At 39.3% G+C, this 22192-nt stretch overlaps 1 protein-coding gene across 1 annotated transcript in view; it reads right to left on the reverse strand.

The window, feature by feature from the left end:
- LOC141092478 (probable cation-transporting ATPase 13A4) overlaps positions 1 to 22192 on the reverse strand; it is a 349711-nt gene that overhangs the window by 62165 nt on the left and 265354 nt on the right. The window contains exons 20-27 of the mRNA XM_073578646.1: positions 21512 to 21616; positions 20234 to 20313; positions 19381 to 19423; positions 16023 to 16132; positions 14519 to 14615; positions 13594 to 13666; positions 4615 to 4789; positions 1761 to 1933 (exon numbers count right to left, since the gene is read on the reverse strand). Of these exons, the coding sequence (XP_073434747.1) occupies positions 1761 to 1933; positions 4615 to 4789; positions 13594 to 13666; positions 14519 to 14615; positions 16023 to 16132; positions 19381 to 19423; positions 20234 to 20313; positions 21512 to 21616 (856 nt within the window). The remainder of the gene's footprint in view (positions 1 to 1760; positions 1934 to 4614; positions 4790 to 13593; positions 13667 to 14518; positions 14616 to 16022; positions 16133 to 19380; positions 19424 to 20233; positions 20314 to 21511; positions 21617 to 22192) is intronic.

Below are 22192 nucleotides of genomic sequence, written 5' to 3' on the forward strand. Positions count from 1 at the left end.
ATACAGGGAATTCTCCCTCAAGATCCGGAACACAGTACGAATATGTTCCACATAAGAATCCCAATCCTTGGAGAAGATCAAAATATCATCCAGATAGATAATCAAAAATTTATCGACAAAATCTCGGAAAATATCGTTCATGAAGCACTGGAAGACAGAAGGGGCATTAGTGAGCCCAAAAGGCATCACCAGGTACTCAAAATGTCCCTCCGGAGTATTAAACGCCGTCTTCCATTCATCCCCATGCTTAATGCGAATAAGATTATACGCCCCCCTGAGGTCAAGCTTGGTAAACCAGCAAGCACCTTTAACTCTGGAGAATAGATCAGAAATCAGGGGTAACGGATACTGATATTTAACAGTAATTTTGTTGAGGGCACGATAATCAATGCAAGGTCTTAATGATCCATCCTTTTTGGCTACAAAAAAAAACCGGCACTTAAGGGTGACGAGGATGGTCTAATATGACCCTTCTCCATCGCCTCCTTAATATAGGATCGCATAGCCTCGTGCTCGGGTACAGATAAATTGAAGAGCCGACCCTTGGGAAATTTACACCCCGGGCTCAGTTCAATTGCACAGTCATAACTCCTATGAGGAGGCAGAGACGCAGACTCATTCTCACTAAATACATCATAAAAGTCCGCCAAATTATACAATTCTTTCCTGCTATTGAGTACCCTAGGATTTGGCAGGTGATTCTGTTATGATTGAGTCACCGTAGGAGGCAGACACAAAAATAGAAGCTACGTCCAGAAAACCAGAGAAGTTGGCAACTATCAGATTGCAGACCCCTGAACCTATCAACACAACTAGCAGTAGCCGTGGGGGGTTCCTACGATGCCCTAGACCCCTCCATCACAGCCGGAGCGCTAAATAGCCTAAAGACAGAAAAGGAAATCTAAACTGCCCCAGAGCAGACCGCAAAGTAAAAGGCAGCCCCCAACATATAATGACAGTGAAGCAAGATGAAAAAACACTCACACAGATAGAAAGATAGGCTGAGCAAACGATGGGGCCCAAGCTAGCTAAACAGAACAGGAAAGGAAGGTTGCTGTCTGCAATCTGCCAAACCCTATCAAAGACATAAGCCAACAAGCTGATATGAAAAAGATCCTGAAGCAGCTAGGCCAGAAGGGAGTCGGCAGCCTTATATCCAGTCAGTAACTCCACTCAGCCAGTCATCATCATCAGACTCAGGTGTTTGATAATCAGGCTCACTACCTTTCTTTACCAGAAGAGGGAGTTCCTCGGGCCTCAGTAGTGAAGGGGAAAATGAACTCACAACAAATGGCTGTTCACCATATCTCCACCTCAGGGTGTGGTCCATAGAGATAAATAGATATCAGATATTGATAGATAAATAGCTACATAGATTTGAGATACAAAGGCAGATGCTAAATAGATATAAACTACATACATAGCTGCTAGATACATTTCACATGCATTGATAGATGATAGGTCCAGATAACATACATCGATGATACATAGACACATAGATAGGACATAGATAGAAATCACATATATACATTAAATATAGATTGAGACACAGAGACAGATGACAGGAGAGAGCACAGACAGGATAACTCAGCACATGGTGGAAAGAGAAAGTGGATAGGTGGGTGACCGCTTGTGGATGAGAGTTTCTGAGTGCGGCCAAGCCTGTCCACATCGTGACATCACCTCTCTCCCGATGCGGTAGCATCGGGCCTCCATCTAGTTACAAAATAATTGCTTTAATTGTCACATTTTATACTTACAGTTAGTGTAGATTGGCTTTCTGAAAGGTCTTCCTTTACAAAATACGAATTCTACAATAATGAGATTCATCCCACTTATGAACCACATAGTGGTCGTTAAAAAATTTTGACTAAATAAGACAGCCTCATCTACAGTATTGTTCAGTGCACTGTGATTCGAAGTAAGACATCCACTGCAAAAAAGAATGGATCCCAAAATAGGTAAAATAATTTATAAATATGCCACAGTGCAAAAGTTTTAGGCAGGTGTGAAAGAAATGCTGCATAGCAGAACCTTTTAAAAATAAAAGTTTTAATACTTTGTTTTCATCAATTAACAAAATGCAAAGTGAATTAGCAAAACAGAAATCTAAATCAAATCAATATTTGGTGCAACTGCACTTTCCCTTCAAAACAGCATCAAAGCATCAATTCTTCTAGGTTTACTTTCACTAAATTATTGAAGGCACTCAGTAGAGATGTTTTTCTGGATATCTTGGAACTAACTACAGATCTTTTGTCAACTGAGGTTTGAGCAAATCCTTCTGTCTCTTCATGTAATAAATACAGACTTTATGATTTTGAGATCAGAGCTCTGAAAGGGCCATGCCATCACTTTCAGAACTCCTGGTTCTTATTTACACTAAAGATTGTTCTTAATTACACCTGCCTAAATTTTTTCCACAGTAAAGCTTACAAATAAAATATTAGTCAATAGTTTGGAGGCATCTCTTCATGCAATGGTTTTCCTTATTCTTATTGTAATGTGCACATTGTAGATTTAGACTGCACATTGTAGATTTAAACTGAAAGCAGGTAAACCACAAAGGAAGACCAAGAATTACCTTTTCTGTGGCTGATAAGTTCATCAGAGTTTCCAGACTCAGAAAATTAACAGCACTTCAGATAAATGATGCACAGACATCAACTAGCAAACATGTATCAACATCAACTGTACAGAGGTGATTGCAAGAAGACTTTTATGGTCAAATTGCTGCAAAGAATCAACTACTGAGGACTAGGGATGGGCGAACCCGAACTGTAAAGTTCTGGACCTGTACCGAACACACAGTGTTTGGTCACAAGGTCCCGAACATGGGTTTCCATGGGAAACCCATGTTACAGTTCAGGTCCAGTTCGGGTCCAGGGCCTGTAAAAAAAAGCATAAAATTAGAAATAAGCATTATTATTATACTTACCTGTCCAGCGATGCGTCCTACCGTCTCGCTGTCTCTGGGCCACATCTGCTTCGGGGCCACTCATTAACTTCCGGTGGTGTTCACTGCTCCCTGACGTCACCGCACGAACACTGCCAACACCAGCTGAAAATTGCCAAGCACCGAGCAGTGGAGTGAATAACTCAGAAGTTAATGAGCGGCCCTGGAAGTAGATGCGGCCGGGAGACATCGAGACGGGAGGACACGTCGCTGGACTGGTAAGTCTAATTATAATGTTTATTATTAGTTATATGCTTTTTTTACAGCCCCCCCTGCCCCATCCCATATCTGTAAACTCCAAGCTCGGGGTTCTGAAGCAAGTTTGCGTCATCTCCGGCCCCGAGCTCTAACTTTACAAAAAAACTTGAGTGAACCCGGCGATCCCGAACATCGGGGGGGGGGGGTTCACCCTTCATTACTGAGGACCACAAGCAAGAAGAGTCAAGCCACACCAAAACTAGACATTAGATAACTGGAAATTTGTACTGTGGTATGAAAAATATTCAGAATTGAGAGTCCTCAGTGGTTGATACTTTTTAATGGCTAACTGAAAAGATGGTAACACATTGCAAGCTTTCGAGACTACTCAGGTCTCTTCATCAGGCATTGACTAATACAAAATCTGAAGGGTCACATATTTATGCACAATACAGCACAGAAAAAATGCGGTATGATGAGTCAAAATTTGAGATTTTTGATACCAACTGGCATGTCTTTGTGAGATGTAGAAAAGTTGAGCAGATGGTTTCTACATCTATGTGGCCCACTGTGAATCCTTCAGTCTGTATCTAAAAAAGTGCACATTTCAGTTAAGAACACAGGAAACCACTGGATGAGCAGTTGTGTCCAAACTTTTGGCAAGTGCAGTAAATAATTTTATTAACAATGTATGCTAGCTAAATTGTGAAAGTAACTTCACTGCACACTGCCAAAATGATGCAACTAAAAGGATCTTTATTTTGTAATTCCACAGGGTTTTTGAAAATTAATTCAGTACTGTTCATTGTTTCCACTCTCCTGAATCTTTGTCACGGTGTTGCATTTTTGGGATTGAAGAATCTTGGAGTTGAATGTGGCTGCTCTGATGTGAAAAGAGAGACCATTGTACAGTGTTGGGAGACTCAAAATTTTATCAAGTCACGTATATAACTGAATTATTTTTCATTTGCCCAGTGGAATTAAGAAATAAAGATTCTTTTATTTGCATAATTTTGTGAATGTGCAGTGAAGTTACGTTTATGTGTCATGGGACCCATTCTGACTGATCTGCTTGCAGCCCCATCCCATTGACACAGAGTGCACCCCAAATTATTCTTACTTGCTAGCAATATTATGATATGGTGTGTATAGTAGTAGTCTAAATCTTGTTTCATATTTTTTTTTTAATCTTTTTAGAAGGTATTAGACAATCTCGGCTTACAGGGGTTATGTTTCATGTTCCATTGATTTACAGGGTAGCCACCTACCCTGTACTAAAGAAATGTATTATTCATTGTGGAGAACATCAATTTTGCATAATTGTTAGTGAAAGATTAAACCCTCCTACAAATTTAATGTCCAGCTTGTTCTGGTGTCATTTAGTTCAGCATATAATAAATGTTAACACAACCAGCACCATCCTTTATCTCCATCTATAAACAGAGATAATATAAATTTACCTGAAAACATCATAGTCGTCATAAAACGGCTGTGTCTGAACCACTGTGAAAGCAATTATTTGCACAATCAAACTAAAGATGGTGTGCAAAACCATTGACAATAACAAAGGTGGAGAAATGAGCTGTCCAGAAGGCCGATAAGGAGCCAATTTCAGAGCGGGGCCAGTAAGACTCACTGAAAAAGAATATAATCCTGTAAGTAAATGACAGCACAATTTACTTAGTAACCCACACATTTTCATCAGACATCTACTGTGATATAGTGTAGAAGAAATTGACTTACTTTTGAGGCATACAGAAAATTCAAAATATTACAAATAAAGATGAAAGAATTGATTAAAAAAATGGTATTGGATTTAGTTTTAGAAGCATTTTTTAATTTTCTTGAATCCAGTGGCAGATGGCCTCCCTTTTGTTAGATTAGTTGTAGGGTTAGGAATGGATATAAAAATATAGTACCTTTTTCTGCCCTTCACCTGTCCTGCTGTGCAGCTCCCTGTGGACTAGACCTCAACTCTTTGACTTGGCATCATGCAACATCAAAATGTCATGAGGCCCGATCAGCAACAGAGTCCAAAAGCCCTGATGAGTGACTGGTAGAGTTGAGCATTCTGATACTGCAAATATCGGGTATCGGATGATATTCACTGTATCGGAATTCCGATACTGAGTTCCGGTATTTTTTCAATATCGGATACTGGAATCGGAAGTCCCCATAATGCAATGAGCAACTGTTGTGGCTGTGATTGGCTGCTGAAATGATGTCATCATGATGCGCGGTCTGTGCGCATCATGATGCAGGGTCTCTACGGGCCTGCCGGGGGCCTGTGCTGGCTGTCGGGGGTCTGTACCGGCTGTCGAGGGCCTGTACGGGCCTCTCGGGGGTCTATGCGGGCCTGCCGGGGCTCTGTACGGACCTGCTGGGGCTCTGTGCGGGCTGCCGGGGCTCTGTGCGGGCTGCCGGGGCTCTGTGCAGGCAACGTCCAATGGGACTACAAGTCCCATCGGGCGATGCCTGCTACTATGACAGTGATTGACACATTAGCCAATGATGGGACAGTAGTAGTCCCATCATCCGGCTAATGTGTTGAATGTAAAAAAAAACAAAAACATACATACTACATACATACTACAAACTACATACATACTACATACATACTACATTCATACAACATACATACAATATACATACTTCATATATAATACATTCATACAACATACATACATACATACTACATAAATACTACATTTATACAACATACATACATACTACATACTACATGCTACATACATACTATATACATACTTCATATATACTACATTCATACAACATATATACATACTACATACATAAAACATATATACTACATTCATACAGCATACATAAATACTACATAATACATACATACTACATACATACTACATACAAACTACATATATACTACATTCATACAACATACATACTATATACATACTTCATATATACTACATTCATACAAAATACATACATACATACTACATACATACTACATTTATACTACATTCATACAACATACATACATACTACATACTACATGCTACATACATACTATATACATACCTCATATATACTACATTCATACAGCATACATACATACTACATAATACATACATACTACATACATACTACATATATACTACATTCATAAACATACATACTATATACATACTTCATATGTACTATATTCATGCAACATACATACATACATACTACATATATACTACATTCATACAACATACATACTTCATTTATACTACATTCATACAACATACATACATACTACTTAACACATACATACTACATACATAGTACATACATACTACATATATACTACATTCATACAACATACATACTATATACATACTTCATATATACTACATTCATACAAAATACATACATACTACATACATACTACATTTATACTACATTCATACAACATACATACTACATACTACATGCTACATACATACTATATACATACCTCATATATACTACATTCATACAACATATATACATACTACATACATACTACATATATACTACATTCATACAGCATACATACATACTACATAATACATACATACTACATACATACTACATACATACTACATATATACTACATTCATAAACATACATACTATATACATACTTCATATATACTACATTCATACAACATACATACATACATAATACATATATACTACATTCATACAACATACATACTTCATATATACTACATTCATACAACATACATACATACTACTTAACACATACATACTACATACATACTACATAGTACATACATACTACATATATACTACATTCATACAACATACATACATACTACATACTACATGCTACATACATACTATATAAATACTTCATATATACTACATTCATACAACATATATACATACTACATACATACTACATACATACTACATACTACATACATACTACATTCATACAACATACATACTTCATATATACTACATTCATACAACATACATACATACATACTACATACATACTTCATATATATTACATTCATACAACATACATACATACTACATACATACTACATATATACTACATTCATGCAACATACATACATACTACATGCTACATACACACTACATTCATACAACATACATACATACTACATACACACTTCATATACTGTATATTACATTCATACAACATACATACATACTGCATACATACTACATATATACTGCATTCATACAACATACATACATACTACATACTACATACATACTACATTCATACAACATACATACTACATACATACTTCATATATGCTACATTCATACAACATACATACAACATACATACATACTACATACATACTACATACTACATATATACTACATTCATACAACATACATACAACATGCTACATACATACAACATACATACTACATACATACTACATGCAATACATTCATACAATACATACATATAGGCATACAGTACATATAACATAGAGTACATACTCACCATCACTTGTCACTTTGATCCCCGAAGCCAATGTCATCTGTGGAAAAATATGAAAATAACAAACAAGATATATACTCCCTGATCCGCAGAAATCCACGAGTGTCCCACGACGATCTCCCGTGGAGAAGAGCAGCATCAGCTGATGCCACCGCTCTCTGCGGGCCCCAGGAATACAATGATGGGAGGGAGGTATCCTTCCTCACTGTATTCCTCCACAACTGTAAAAAAATAGTCCCTAGTCTCACTTTTGGCATTGCTGTGTGAGAAAGTTCACATGCAGCATTTGCCATAAAGTAAGACTATGGACTATTTTTTTACAGTGGCGGAGGAGCTCCCTAGAGAGCGGTCGCATCAGCTGATGCTGCTGTTCTCTACGGGAGATCGTCGTGGGACACTGTGGATTTCTGCGGATCAGGGAGTATATTGCTTCTTTGTTTTTTTCATATTTTTCCACAGATGACATTGGCTTCGGGGAACAAAGTGACAAGTTATGGTGAGTATGTACTCTATGTTATATGTACTGTATGTCTATATATATGTATTGTATGAAAGTATTAATGTATTGTATGTAGTATGCAGTATGTAGGTAGTATGTATGTATGTTGTATGAATGTAGTATATATGAAGTATGTATGTAGTATGTATGCATGTCGTAGGAATATAGTATGTATGTAGTATGAATGTAGTATGTATGTTGTTATGTCTGTAGCATGTTGTAGTGTGTATGTAGTATGTATGTTGCATGTCTGTAGCATGTTGTATGTATGTTGTATGTATGTAGTATGTATATAGTATGCATGCATGTTGTATGAATGTAGTATATATGTAGTATGTATGTATGTATGTTGTATGAATGTAGTATATATGAAGTATGTATGTAGTATGTATGTTGTATGAATGTAGTATATATGAAGTATGTATGCAGTATGCATGTTGCATGTATGTTGTGTGTCTGGAGCATGTTGTATGTATGTTGTACCGTTGAATACAGAGCTACAGGCAAAAGGAGATTCAGCTCACGCCAGCAGGGAATGGCAGAATCCAGAAAAGCAAGGAAAACAAAAACTAAACACTAATGCAAACAGGCAAAGCAGAAAAACTTAGCTTAGAGGAGCAGGAATCAGACTGGTGTCCTAGAAGTCCACAGAGAAATCACCCGCAGGGCAGAAGGGCGTCGGCAGCCTTATATCCAGTCCGTGACTCCACTCAGCCAGTCATCCTCATCAGGCTCAGGTGCCTGATAATCAGGCTCATTACCTTCCTTCACCAGAATAGGGAGTTCACCAGACCTCAGTGACGAAGGGGAAAATGAACTCACAACATCCCCCCTCCCGAAATGGATGTACAAGGAAAGAAAGGGTTTTTTTTAATTCCGATATTTCTTTCCCATTGACTTGTATGGGGCTTCCGGTATCGGAATCGGCGATACCGATACTTTTTGGGGTATCGGTCCGATCCAATCCGATCCGATACTTCTCAGTATCGGATGGTATCGCTCAACACTAGTGACTGGAGCAAAAAACATTGTGTACTGGGACAAGTGAAGGCCAAGAAGAGGTAAGTATTGTGCTAATTTTCTTTTAACCCTGTTAAGGATGGCGGAATGCACCAAATATAAATAATAGGAGGTGCGTTCGCCGCCCGGGGTCAACCGTGCGGTAGGTGACAAGACCGCTGCTGGACAAAGGCAGATTCGCCATAGGGCGGAATACCGTGCTCTGGTTAGCGTCACCCGAGGTGCTAGGAGCAGCTCTGTTTAAGGCACAGAGATGCCCTAGAGTAATATAGAGATAAACGCTGGGCCTGTTCAGATCACAGGGCCAGCCAGCGTGTAGCGTCGCAGCCACGAACGCCAAGAGGTGCTCCTGACTGCAGCGCGACGTAAACTGGAGTCGCTTTAACGACGGTGCCGGAGAAATCGGACACTGTCGGACGCTAGTGCTAGGTGCGGTGAGCACAGTGGCGTTTGACCTGCCACTACCTGGCGCTGACTAGTACCAACACTCTGTCACCATTCGTATTATCAGAGGGAAGGGGTTTCAAATAAGTCAGTCACCAGACACATGCATCCATCACCATTCACACATAGCAATCTTAGTCTACACTAGCGGATGGCCGAGCTGCCATGCGGGCTTTTTATAGCCATGCGTTTCCGGGACCTTCCGGTAGTTTGGGAAGGACCAATCAGATCCGACGCAGGACCTGAGCATGTGACCCCTGCTCTCCACTGAGAGGTCAACTTGTGAGCATGCCCAGTACCACGGCGAGAGGACATAGCCTCTGGAGCGGTTTCCTGTAAGGCAGGTTGCGCTACCAATGCTGCACCAGAGGTGGCAGCAACATTCAGACTGACAGAGCGAGTCTGAGCCGCATGCCTGGATCGCCGGGATTGCTGAGCAGGTCCCGGAGCAGTCGGAGGTGAATGGGAGACCGCCAGATGCACGGCTCTGGATTCCTGCTGTGCAGTGTCAGGAATCCGATGCCTAACAAACCCTATGTCTATTATGTGCCTTGGTCTCAGTGACCTCAGATCATAATAAACATTTGTTTCCACATCTAATTTAGGCAGATTCGCTTATAATAACTAATAATATCATAAATCATTTAAAAGATCACTTTTTTTTCCCCACAGTGATTAACCACTTTACCCCCGAGCGTGGTTTGCATGTTAATGACAAGCCCAATCTTTACAATTCTGACCACTGTCCCTTTATGAGGTAATAAGTCTGGAACGCTTCCATGGATCCTCATGACATATTGTACTTCATGACAGGGGTAAAAATTCTTTGATATGACTTGCTTTTAGTTGTGAAAAAAATGGAAATTTGACAAAAATTTAGAAAATTTTGTAATTTTCCAACTTTGAATTTTCATGCCCTTAAATCACAGAGATATGTCACTCAAAAATACTTAATAAGTAATATTTCACACATGTCTACTTTACATGAGCACAATTTTTGAACCAATTCTTTTTTAGGATGTTATAAGGGTTAAAAGTTGACCAACGATTTCTCATTTTTACAACAAAATTTACAAAACCATTTTTTTAGGGACCACATTGCATTTGAAGTCACTTTGAGGGGTCTATATGATAGAAAATACCCAAAAGTGACACCATTCTAAAAACTGCACCCCTCAAGGTGCTCAAACCACATTCAAGAAATTTATTAACCCTTCAGGTGCTTCACAGGAATTTTTGGAATGCTTTAAAAAAATCAACTTTTAACTTTTTTTCACAAAAATTTACTTCAGATCCAATTTGTTTTATTTTACCAATAGTAACAAGATAAATTGGACACCAAACATTATTGTACAATTTGTTCTGAGTACGTCGATACCCCATATATTGATGTGTGGTGAGCACTTTGAACCCACAAGTGCTTCACAGAAGTTTATAATGTAGAGCCATAAAAATAAAAAAACATATTTTTTCACAAAAATGATCTTTTTGCCCCCAATTTTTTATTTTCCCAAGGTTAACAGGAGAAATTGGACCACAATAGTTGTTGTGCAATTTGTCCTGAGTATGCTGATACACTATATGTGGAGGTAAACCACTGTTTGGGTGTATGCCAGAGCTTGGAAGGGAAGGAGCGCCGTTTCAATGCAAAATTGGCTGGAATTGAGATCAGATGCCATGCCACGTTTGGAGAGCCCCTGATGTGCCTAAACAGTGGAAACCCTCCAAATCTAACTCCAACCCTAACCCCAACACACCCCTAACCCTAATCCCAACCCTAACCATAACTCTAACTACAAACCTAACCCTAGCACACCCCTAACCCTAATCCAAACCCTATCCCTAATCCCAAACCTAACCCTAATCCTAATTTTAGCCCCAACCCTAACCCTAACTTAAGCCCCAACCCTAACCTTAACTTTAGCTCCAAACCTAACCCTAACTTTATCCCCAACCCTAACCCTATCTTTAGCCTCAACCCCAACCCTAACCCTAATGAGAAAATGGAAATAAATATATTTTTTATTTTATTATTTTTCACTAACTAAGGGGCTGGTAAAGGGGGTTTCATTTACTATTTATGGCGTGTTTTTATAGCGGGTTTTTATGTTTGGCAGCTGTCACACACTAAAAGACACTTTTTATTGCAAAAAATAGCTTTCGCATCACTACATTTTGAGAGCTATAATTTTTCCATATTTTTGCCCACAGAGTCATGTGAGGTCTTGTTTTTTGCCGGTCGAGTTGATGTTTTTATTGGCATCATTTTTGGGCAAATAACATTTTTTGATTGCTTTTTATTCCGATTTTTGGGAGGAAGAATGAAAAAAACCCAACAATTCATGAATTTCTTTTGGGAGGCCTTTATACCATTCCGCATGTGGTAAAATTCATAAAGCAGTTTTATTCTTCGGGTTAGTACGATTACAGCGATACCTCATTTATATCTTTTTCTATGTTTGGAGCTTTTATACAATAAAACCTTTTTTATATAAAAAATAAATATTTTTGCATCGCTTTATTCTGAGAGCTATAACTTTTTTATTTTTCTGTGATGGAGCTATATGGTGGATTGTTTTTTGCAGGACAAGATGACATTTTCAGCGGTGCCACGTTTATTTATATCCATCTTTTTGATCAAGTGTTATTCCACTTTTTGTTCGGCGGTATGATGATAAAACATTGTTATTTTGCCTTGTTTTTTTAATGGAGTTCAGTAAAGGGGTTAACTAGTGGGAAAGTTTTATAGGTCGCATCGTTACAGACATGGCAATACTAAATATGTGTACTTTTATGGTTTAGAGTTTTTTTATATTTATTTATAGGTAAAATATGAAAGAGAAAATAGATGGCACCGCTATTACCGTAGTGGGTCCCAGCTGTGAACTGTGGTCATGCTGCCGTCTTGCCTTCAGCCATGGTTCCTCGTCCTTATGAAACTACAGCAATATCCAGAATCCAATGAAGAAAAGAAGGACCGCACTCACCGGGCTAATAAAGAAAAACTTGCTGCTTTATTGGCACATGTGAAAAATTCTGGCTGGGGGAGTGAAAGCAGGAGTGTGCATAGAGCTGACAACGGCTGTTTCGCGCTGAACCAGCACTTCAATGGGTCCCGTTTCACGCTGGTTCAGCATGAAACGGCCGTTGTCAGCTCTATGCACACTCCTGCTCTCACTCCCCCGGCCAGAATTTTTCACATGTGCCAATTAAGCAGCAGGTGTTTCTTCACTAGCCCGGTGAGTGCGGTCCTTCTTTTCTTCATTGAATTCTAAATATTTACTTATTGCTGGACTAAATATTGATTTTTGTATTATTTTTTATAATATTTTCACAATTATTTAAAAAAAATTTTTTTTATTTAATTCTTCTTACTTTTACACCTTGTCCCACTATGGGTCACTCATTTTGTGCAGCCTGATCGCTTCTATAGCATGCATAGCTGCATGCTATAGAAGCTGTTAGCGCTGCAGCTTCTGTGCACTGACCTGTGAGACTTCCTGACATGCACTGCGCATGACAGGAAGTCTCTCAGGCCTGGAGACCCAAATGTTGTCATGACAACATCGGGTCTCCATGGCAGTGATTGGGACCCCGCGTCATGCTGCGGCGTCTCTGATTCAACGGCAGAGGGGCTGTCAGAGCTGACAGCTCCTCTGCCTGCTTTCGGAATGCTGCGATCATGTTTGAACGCAGTGTTCCGGGGGTTAAAATGCCGGGAGCGGTCTGAGAGAATCAGCTGACAACCGGCTGCGATCATCCGCACTTCCCCCCGTGAGCACAGCTAATCGCGCATGATGTAATTTCCCTTCCATGGGCATTAAGGACCAGGGCACATGGACGAGATAGTACATTATGTTATTAACGTGTGAACACAGCTTTAGCATAAAGTACAACAAAATTATAATTGTTCATGTGCATATACTCATTTTTCATGGATTTCCTTCAGCATACTTACTTGTTAAAGTGACGGCAATGGTTATAGCCACATCTTGCATCATATAAGGATAGACTCCTATAAACTTATTTTTCTACATAAAAAGAAAAAGTAAAAGGTATAAACTTTTCATGCAAAACGAGATAAAAGAAGATAACCAAAAATTTGGGAACAAGATTATTATGCAACCTGTAATATTATTATGCAGAACTCTACAATGTATGTTACACATCTACAATGTTAGTTTTTAGGTGTAACATGCCTAGTGTGCATGCCCTATTGCTGAAGCTCTCATATAGGGGCCTAGTGTTGTTTTCTGATAATTTGCTAGTTAGAAAAGTAGCAGAAATGTTAAAGGCCTATTCACTATATTGAAAATGATCACTTGTCCACTGTATATGCTCCGATCACTCTTTATTTTTAATGGGACTGTTGGGAAAGGACAAAATCTTCTCGGCTATCGCCAACAATCCCACAGAGAATAAATGGAGCATTGACATAGTAGGCTTATAAAAAGAAGAAAGAAAAAAATACTCCTGCTATATCTTCTCATTTTTCTACCTCCTGTCTCCTCAATTCCTCTTCCAATGGGGGTTGTTACATGACCACTGCAGCCAATCAGCTATCACTGATTGGCTGCAGGTATGACATTTTGTTCGAAGTGGTGAAATTGCACCAAACATAATCTGTCTTTTATAAAACAATTTTTTGTAGCTTCTACTAAATTTTATGACAAAGATGTAACACGTGCTTGTAAATACTGGAAAAGTAGAAACCGTAATAGCAAAGCAGCAATAATGATGATAGCATTTTCTAGTACAAAATAAAATCATTAGCGGGTGTTACAATAACACTAAGCATTTAAAGACAAATTTGGAAAGGGCTATATTAATGTACAACTAATAAAGATGGCATCAATTTAACATATTAAAATATATGATCGTACCCAAAATAGAATCAGCATACATGAGAATTCAATGATAGCATACATTGCTACATACTTGAACACGCAGAATGATGTTACAAGGCAGTTTCTTCCTTCTCTGAAAATAAAAATAAATACCTAACTAAATAGAAATAAGTGGCATAATGTATTAATTTTTATTTGCCAAATAACTGCCATACTTTTATCTTGACGGTAATACACATTTTCATCTTGAAGATAACTAGTGGTGTTTTGCCAGAATGAAAAGTGTATTGTAGACAATAGTTGATAATTTATACATGATCTACTAGTGCTATCTTTGTGCCAAAGATTTTACAATTTCACATAGGAAGAGTTTAAAAATGGCACCAAAATTTGTCCCACAATTTCTACTGAACAAGGCAATACCCCATATGTGGTTGTACAGTACTACTTAACCAAATGGAGAGACTCGGGAGGAACGGAGCGCTATTTGCCTATTCAAGTGACTGGGTCTATGCACATGTCACTGTGTACTTCTACGGACCATGTGTCCATGGGCAAAACATGCTGACATGTCCATTTTTTAATGCTGCACGGGTTACAAAATGTCACACATATGTGCATACGCATAACACACATGGATGTCATCTGTGTGACACACATTGGCGCCGGAAAAGAAAAGGCATTACAGTAAGCGTTGTTCCCCGGTGCTGGCTCACATAACTCAACCGCCCAATTATGAACCCCACTTACCACCTATACAGGGCAAGTGGGAAGAGCCGGGCAAAGCGCCAGAATTGGCGTATCTAATACATGTGCCTTTTCTGGGCAGCTATGGGCTGCTATTTTTAGGCTAGGGGGGTCAATATCCATGGCCCCTTACCAGCCTGAGAATGCCGGCCCCCCAGCTGTGAGCTTTAGTAAGGCTGGTTGTCAAAAATAGGGGTGACCACATGCCAAGTTTTAAAATTATTTATTTAAATAATTGAAAAAAAGCGAGGGGAGCCCTTTATTCTTGATAATCAGCCTTGCTGAAGCTGACAGCTGAGGGTTGCAGCCCCCAGCTGTGAGTTTTGCCTGGCTGGTTACAGAAAATACAGGGGAACCCATGCCGTTTTTATAATTTATTTATTTATTTATAGTGCAGGCGGCGGCTGATGAATACCCCTATCAGCCACTCCTGCTGTTGCTGTTATTAGCAGCAGCAGGGGTAGGCTGATGGGAGTAATAAATGATGTCAGAAAGGGGTTAAAAAACATGATATCATGTCATGGTGAGAAAAAAAATCATTGCATTGTGATTCAATTAAAAAATTTGTAGTAAAGTAAAACAAATAATAATATCTATGAGATTTGAAAACATATAAACCGGCTAGCCTAATACTGTGTTTGTGTTAAGTTTGTTAAATTGAACAACCTATTGTTTAATTTTTTTTAATAGCACAAAACAGTGGCTGTAATATCAATACAGAAAATTTGGGATGATCCTTGTTAAAATGGTCCTTTCTATAGTTATTACATGTCTTCACTTTAGTAAAACTCACTTGATCAGTTTTGGCACACATTCAATATTAGGGATTTTCGAAGTAAATGGTGAAGCTACAGAGGCCTCCAGTTCTGATAAAGAGATTCCAGCATGAGCCACCTTTAAGGCCTGAAAAAAACATGACAATGTTTAATTGAGAAAGATGATTATTACAGAATATTTAGGTAGTGCCATATTCCTCTCACATGCTGTTTGTGTCAGTTGGTATTGAGGGCATCTTAATTATTCTTAATTATTCTTAATCTGTAATTGTTGCACTGATACATCACCACCTAATTCTCTTGAAGTTATCAATAAATGGCTCTATATTTACATATGGCACACTTTCATGATAAATCTGTACAACCCCTTTAAAGAATACTGTAACTGTACTTTCAAGTAACTTGTGAAAATAAACTGTACAACATGTGTACATGAAGAATAACAACACTTTTCCTAATTTGCAATTGATGCTGAGCTGGTGGGAGGAGACAAGCTGCTATGATGTCTCCCATACACAGAACAGCACAGAGACAGTTCTGCATTCCTTACTTAGCACACAGACAGAACCAGCAGCAGCAGAGTACCGTATTTTTTGGACTACAAGACACACTTTTTCCCAAAAAATTTTTGGGGAAAATGGGGGTAAGTCTTATAGTCGAAACATACTTATAAATACTGTGTAGGGGGGAAGGAAAAACCAACAAAAAACAATTGACACAGATGATAATAAGAAATTGTGCAAAACTTTATTGAAATATGAAAAGCAGATAAAAGAATGGTGGCAAGACACATGGGTCTCAATAAGCCCTCACAAACAAGGGCAGACTAAGTCCACAAAAGACATAGGTGACCAAATGGCCTAAAAGGCATCGTTGCCCATAGAGATGAATGTGATATATAATTCACACTCATACTTACATCAATTGCAACCCCTGATGAAGGAGCATTCATCCGAAACGTACATAGGGGTTGCAGGCAGGTCCCTTGCCATCAGACTCTAACTACCTCTATTTCAGGTAATCTACCTCTTTTTGTACTGCTATGACTCAATTATATGTATGTATGAGTGTGAAATATATATCACATTCATCTCTATGGTTTGGTGCTCTGGTGTTCTCGGGGGGCTCTGCCAACATTTTGTGAAAGCCCAGAGGCCCCCACACATCCATTGCTGCAATGCTGTGGCCTTCAGGAAAATGGCCGCTGGGGGCGACGCATGCTCAGATTGAGATCTTGGCAACGAGATCTCGTGCCAAGCTCCCAGGAGACGAGATCTCGGGACGAGATCTCGGGACGAGATCTCATTGCAGAGAGCTCAATCTCGCACCACAGAGCACTACTGATGCACCAGCTGCATCTGCCGCACCTGCCAGGGATGGGATTTACCGGAGGCCACTGCACCTGCCACACCAGCCTGGGATGGAAGTCATAACGCTCCACCAGCACTGCCGATCTCACCCCGGTATGCTGAATTCGGACTGTAAGACAGACCTCCATGTGACACATTTTTTCCTTATTTTCCTTCTGAAAATTTGGGGTGCGTCTTATGGTCCGGTGAGTCTTATAGTATGAAAAATACGGTACATCATTATAATAAAATCCTAAGCAATGTAGATGTTGAGGTAAAATATATGTAAGAAAGCTCTACATGATATTTTGTAGATCTTGTGTCTTGAATGTGCCACACCCTGCTGGGACCTGTGGTGCTTCTGGGATTAGAAGATTATGGCGATTAGATGATCACAAGTCCTCTTTGGTATTTGAGTGGCCATTTATGAGTTAAGATTTATGATTTCTTGTGGTAAGAAATTTGTCAAGAATTTCTTGCTTAAAATCAGCTGAGTTTTCCATTGGCTTCTGTGTCAGCAGCGGCATATTGGGACTACTCCTCTTTCATTATTTAAACCCTCTCCTAAATTCCTTCCATTCCAGCTTTAGAGTTTCTATCCTGTGCCTTACTTCTCTGGAGTAAGTGATCATGGAGAAACCATTGTGTTCCTTTTGAAACCTGTGGAGTTCCATTTGCTTGTGTGTTTGTCTCCTGTCTGTCTCTTTCCCGGAGTTGTCTTATCATAGTAGTAAGGCTACTGTCTTGCTATCCTTCTCGCTATCTGTGGTTAAGCCCAGGGTCACCCAGGGCTATGGCATGTGATGTACATGGAAGAAAGACCCATTTAGGGTGATTAGGTGAGTGTTTAGAGGTCACCATCATTTCCCTCTTCCTGTTGTCAGTGCTCATCTTGTGCTGTTTCCCCACCTCTTTGCCCCGTACACCGGGCATCTCTCAGTACCATTTATTATTTCAATTTTTGGAGAAAGTGCAGTTTAGAACTTCTGCTGTGATTCTGTTAGTGTTAGAATCTGTTCAGTTTGTGACTATCCACCATTTTCTTGTAGTGTTCTGGCTGCTGGTCGTTTTCCCCTGGTGCTGGGTTTGTCTTGGGTCAGGTGATTGTATCACCCTTTATTAGCCTGCACTTGTCTCCCATTCCTTGCTGGACAAACTGGACAACAGTGTTAATCCGCTTGAAGTTTGGCTTGGAGCCTTGCTTTGCCTTCTGTGTGTATAATTAGTGCAGTTCTGGGACCTCTGGTTCTGCTAGTCTTAGTTTCTGTTTTCAGTTTGTTTCTGCAGCCTTCTCTTTGTTTTTCTATTAGGTGACCCATTTTTGTACCCAGTCCTGAAATCTTTCAGGGACCCCCTTCCCCCTTTCTATAGGTCTTCGCTTGAGATTAACCTAGGATCGTCGGTGGGTCTATTCACAAGGAATGGGTCGCCCACCCCATCGTAGGGTATCAGCCTAGTCGCAGTGCAGGGTCAGTTTTTCCCCTTCTACCCTAGTCCTGTGCTGCAGAACCATAACAGTTAGAGCAATGAGACTAGAATTCTCTGCTAGAGGAAATTGTCATGGTGAATGAATCAAAAGAACTCAAAAATGGAATGAATGCCTTCTTTGAAGAATAATAATGCAAATTTTATGCACTAAATTGCAGAGATCGGTTGATGATGCAAGAATTTATTCTGATTCTGTGATATTTGGAGTCAGGAAGGAATTTTTCTATAAAATATCTCTTCTGTCTTATTGAAGGAAGGAGGGGTTGTCTTCCACTGAATCAACATTGCAATAGAATAGGCTGAATCATATAGACATTTTTTTCAGGTTTACATACTATATTACTATGTTTGTTATTGTTAATGGTGATTTTATTCATTGTATAGATCACTGGTAATATGACTAATATTTATTGATCAATATTAAAATATGATCCATATTATTTATAGCTCATTCAATTTAGAAAACAAACAAGCATATGGAAGAACTTAAGGAAAATCTAACCATAAGTTATAAGAAAGAATTCTAAATGTTACTCACCCCGCAGTCATTTGCTCCATCACCACACATTCCAGCATAATAACTAAAGAAAATTGGATATTAATTTATTTCATATCTGTGTAATGTACTGTATCTTTTTGCTAAGTTTCTTCTTTAAAATCTTAAACATATAAACCAGGGGTCCCCAATCTAGACTTTGGAACCACATGTGGATGGTGGGCTTATATTGTGTGGCTTATGGCTGTCCGCCAGCTTTGTGCATTAGCACCAGGATTAGCAAACAATTATGAAGATCAGGTCTACAGATGAAATGAGTTTTGTGAGTAGCCCTTCACAGAAGGGCAGAACTGGATACACTTATGCTGAAGATAGGATGATACTGCCAGTTAGAGGGGTGCTGAAGTTAGATGCAATGGTGTGGGGTGAATGTGCTTAATTCCATAATGCCAAAAGGGAGCAAAGTGGAAACCCCTGGTTGTAAGTATACTGCATATAAGGGAAGAGAAGAGACAGGGTTTTAGAGTGTTTCCCGTGGGGAATCTTTCGCTGACATTATATTGGGACTGTAGGGCTCTTGGTCTCACAATGGCGTAAGTGGGAGCAGGGGTCCTGCTTAATGCGACTCGCACTATCTATCGGATCTGAATGTGGCTTGAGGTAAGAAAAGTTTTGGGCTACTGATATACACATGTTCATCTGCAGTACTATGGTGTATTGATGTCTTTCAGTAAAGCTGTCTCATCTATGTAATATTTGTTTCGCCATTTGAATACGCAGCTTTCATGTTCCCAGCAAAGTCATTCATTTTCTGAATATATGTTAAAAGGTAAGCTGCTTAAACATACAATCTCACATATATCTTGTTAATGTTAACATTGCCAAATAAACTTACTCTATTTTTTGTAATTCTTCAATAAGACTGGATTTTTGTCCTGGATTCATTCTAGCAAAAATTGTGCCTTTGAGAAGGATCTGTAAAATAATTATATGTTATACTTAATATGTAAATTATTCTTGTAGCACAAAAAAAGTTAAGTGGATTTCATATTTAAGCATTGCAATCATCAGGCTGACGCTTCTTGTGGATAGGCAAGAAATGCTATTTTGAGGACAGCTGATTTAGAGTTTTTCCACTACTTTCACATTGCAGATCTATCCTTGAGTGTCTTTTTTATAACTGCAATTCATCTATTTTAATTGATTTAATTAAAGGTTGTATTTTTGCTTCTCACATTTGGCTTGATGTTTAGGGATAGAAAGACATAAACCACAGTATGATGTATTACTACAGCACTTCAGAACATAGAAAATGGAAGTTTTAGTCTGAGTCTGTGAATAATAATACACAGAATCAAGTACTAGGGAGGTGCAGGACCCCTAGAGTCTGTATGACTGTGTTGATTAATCTGTGAAATAATACATTTCAGCACCTTCATAAAACCAGTTTTTTCATTCTTGATGAACTAGAGAAAAAGAGAAAAATTAAAGAACTCTCAGGCTTAATTTTCCTTCTGAAGAAAAATACTGAAAATAAGGATTGACTGGCCCAAAACATATTATTCCTGACTAGTGAGGCCGACAAGCCATAAGGCCTCTCTCACACGTCAGTGGCTCCGGTACGTGTAGTGACAGTTTTCTCACGTACCAAAGACACTGACACACGTAGATCCATTCAAATGAATGGGTATGTGCACAAGTCAGCGTGTTTTCACGGACCGTGTGTCCATGTGCAAAATACGTTGACATGTCCGTTTTAACACAGACACACAGCCCGCAACACGTGCTGTACATGTGCACATGGAGAACTGTTCACACTGTCCTCCGTGCTCACGGATGGCTGCTGGGAAGAAGCGGCTACCGTAAGCGCTGTTCCCGGCTGCTGGTGCTGACCGCGGCTGTCATTCTGCTCTCCTGCTCTGCCAGCAGGAGAGAAGAATGAATGAAAACCCGACGTGGGGTCCCCCTCATTTTATGAACCAACCAGATGAAACTTACAGCTGGGGGCTGCAGCCCTCAGCTGTCAGCTTCAGCAAGGTTGGTTCTCAAGAATTGAGGGGTCCCCACGCTGCTTTTTTAATTATGCATTAAAAACCTGAATGTGTTACCCTAGCCTAAGCCATTATTTCTATATTGAGAACTGTGCAAGTGATGCAAATATTGTTATACTCACTTTATGAAGTAATTTATAGAAATGATTTACAATAACTTGATATGATTTTCCAGTCATAGCAAAATGATAACTCGGTTTTGCGTCACAGATGCTGATACATGCGTCCTGGATATGGAGATGAAAAACAAATATTAATGATCAACTTGACAAGAAAATCTTTTGAAATTTTCATTTCCTGGCTTCACTGAAGCGTTCCCCAAAAATTTGATTTGCAGCAGATAAATTTACTAAGAATTACAAGTACTCCAATCATCCGGAAAAGATGTGAATAACACTCAGATCCTTTAGCCCCTGTGCCCAATCCCTTAGTAATGTCAAAGTGACCTCAACATGTTTGCTTATGTGTAAATGGAGGGTAAGCATTCTTCACGGCTCTACTATCACTAACATCACCTGCACAGATCCCCCCAATTTGATGGCATGAGCCGCTCAGTGCCGCTGACCTCACCAATTAGCTGCAGCACCGTCAACTTGACATCAGTACTGAAGGTAATATGTCACTAGAGATAGCGGCAGAGACTCATTCCTGGACTCTGGAATGGTTAGTAATGTATCCTGGGACACGAGGTTTACAGAACTATAAAATGCATTTAATATACCATAAAACAGTGTGACCATAATGATTTTCCACTGAATAAGAAAATGCAGTGGTTTAGCTGTTGATGGAATCACTGTGTAAAG

The sequence above is a fragment of the Dendrobates tinctorius genome, unplaced genomic scaffold (assembly GCF_039654945.1).
Source record: "Dendrobates tinctorius isolate UK_male_01 unplaced genomic scaffold, ASM3965494v1 ptg000060l, whole genome shotgun sequence".
Lineage (NCBI taxonomy): Eukaryota > Metazoa > Chordata > Amphibia > Anura > Dendrobatidae > Dendrobates > Dendrobates tinctorius.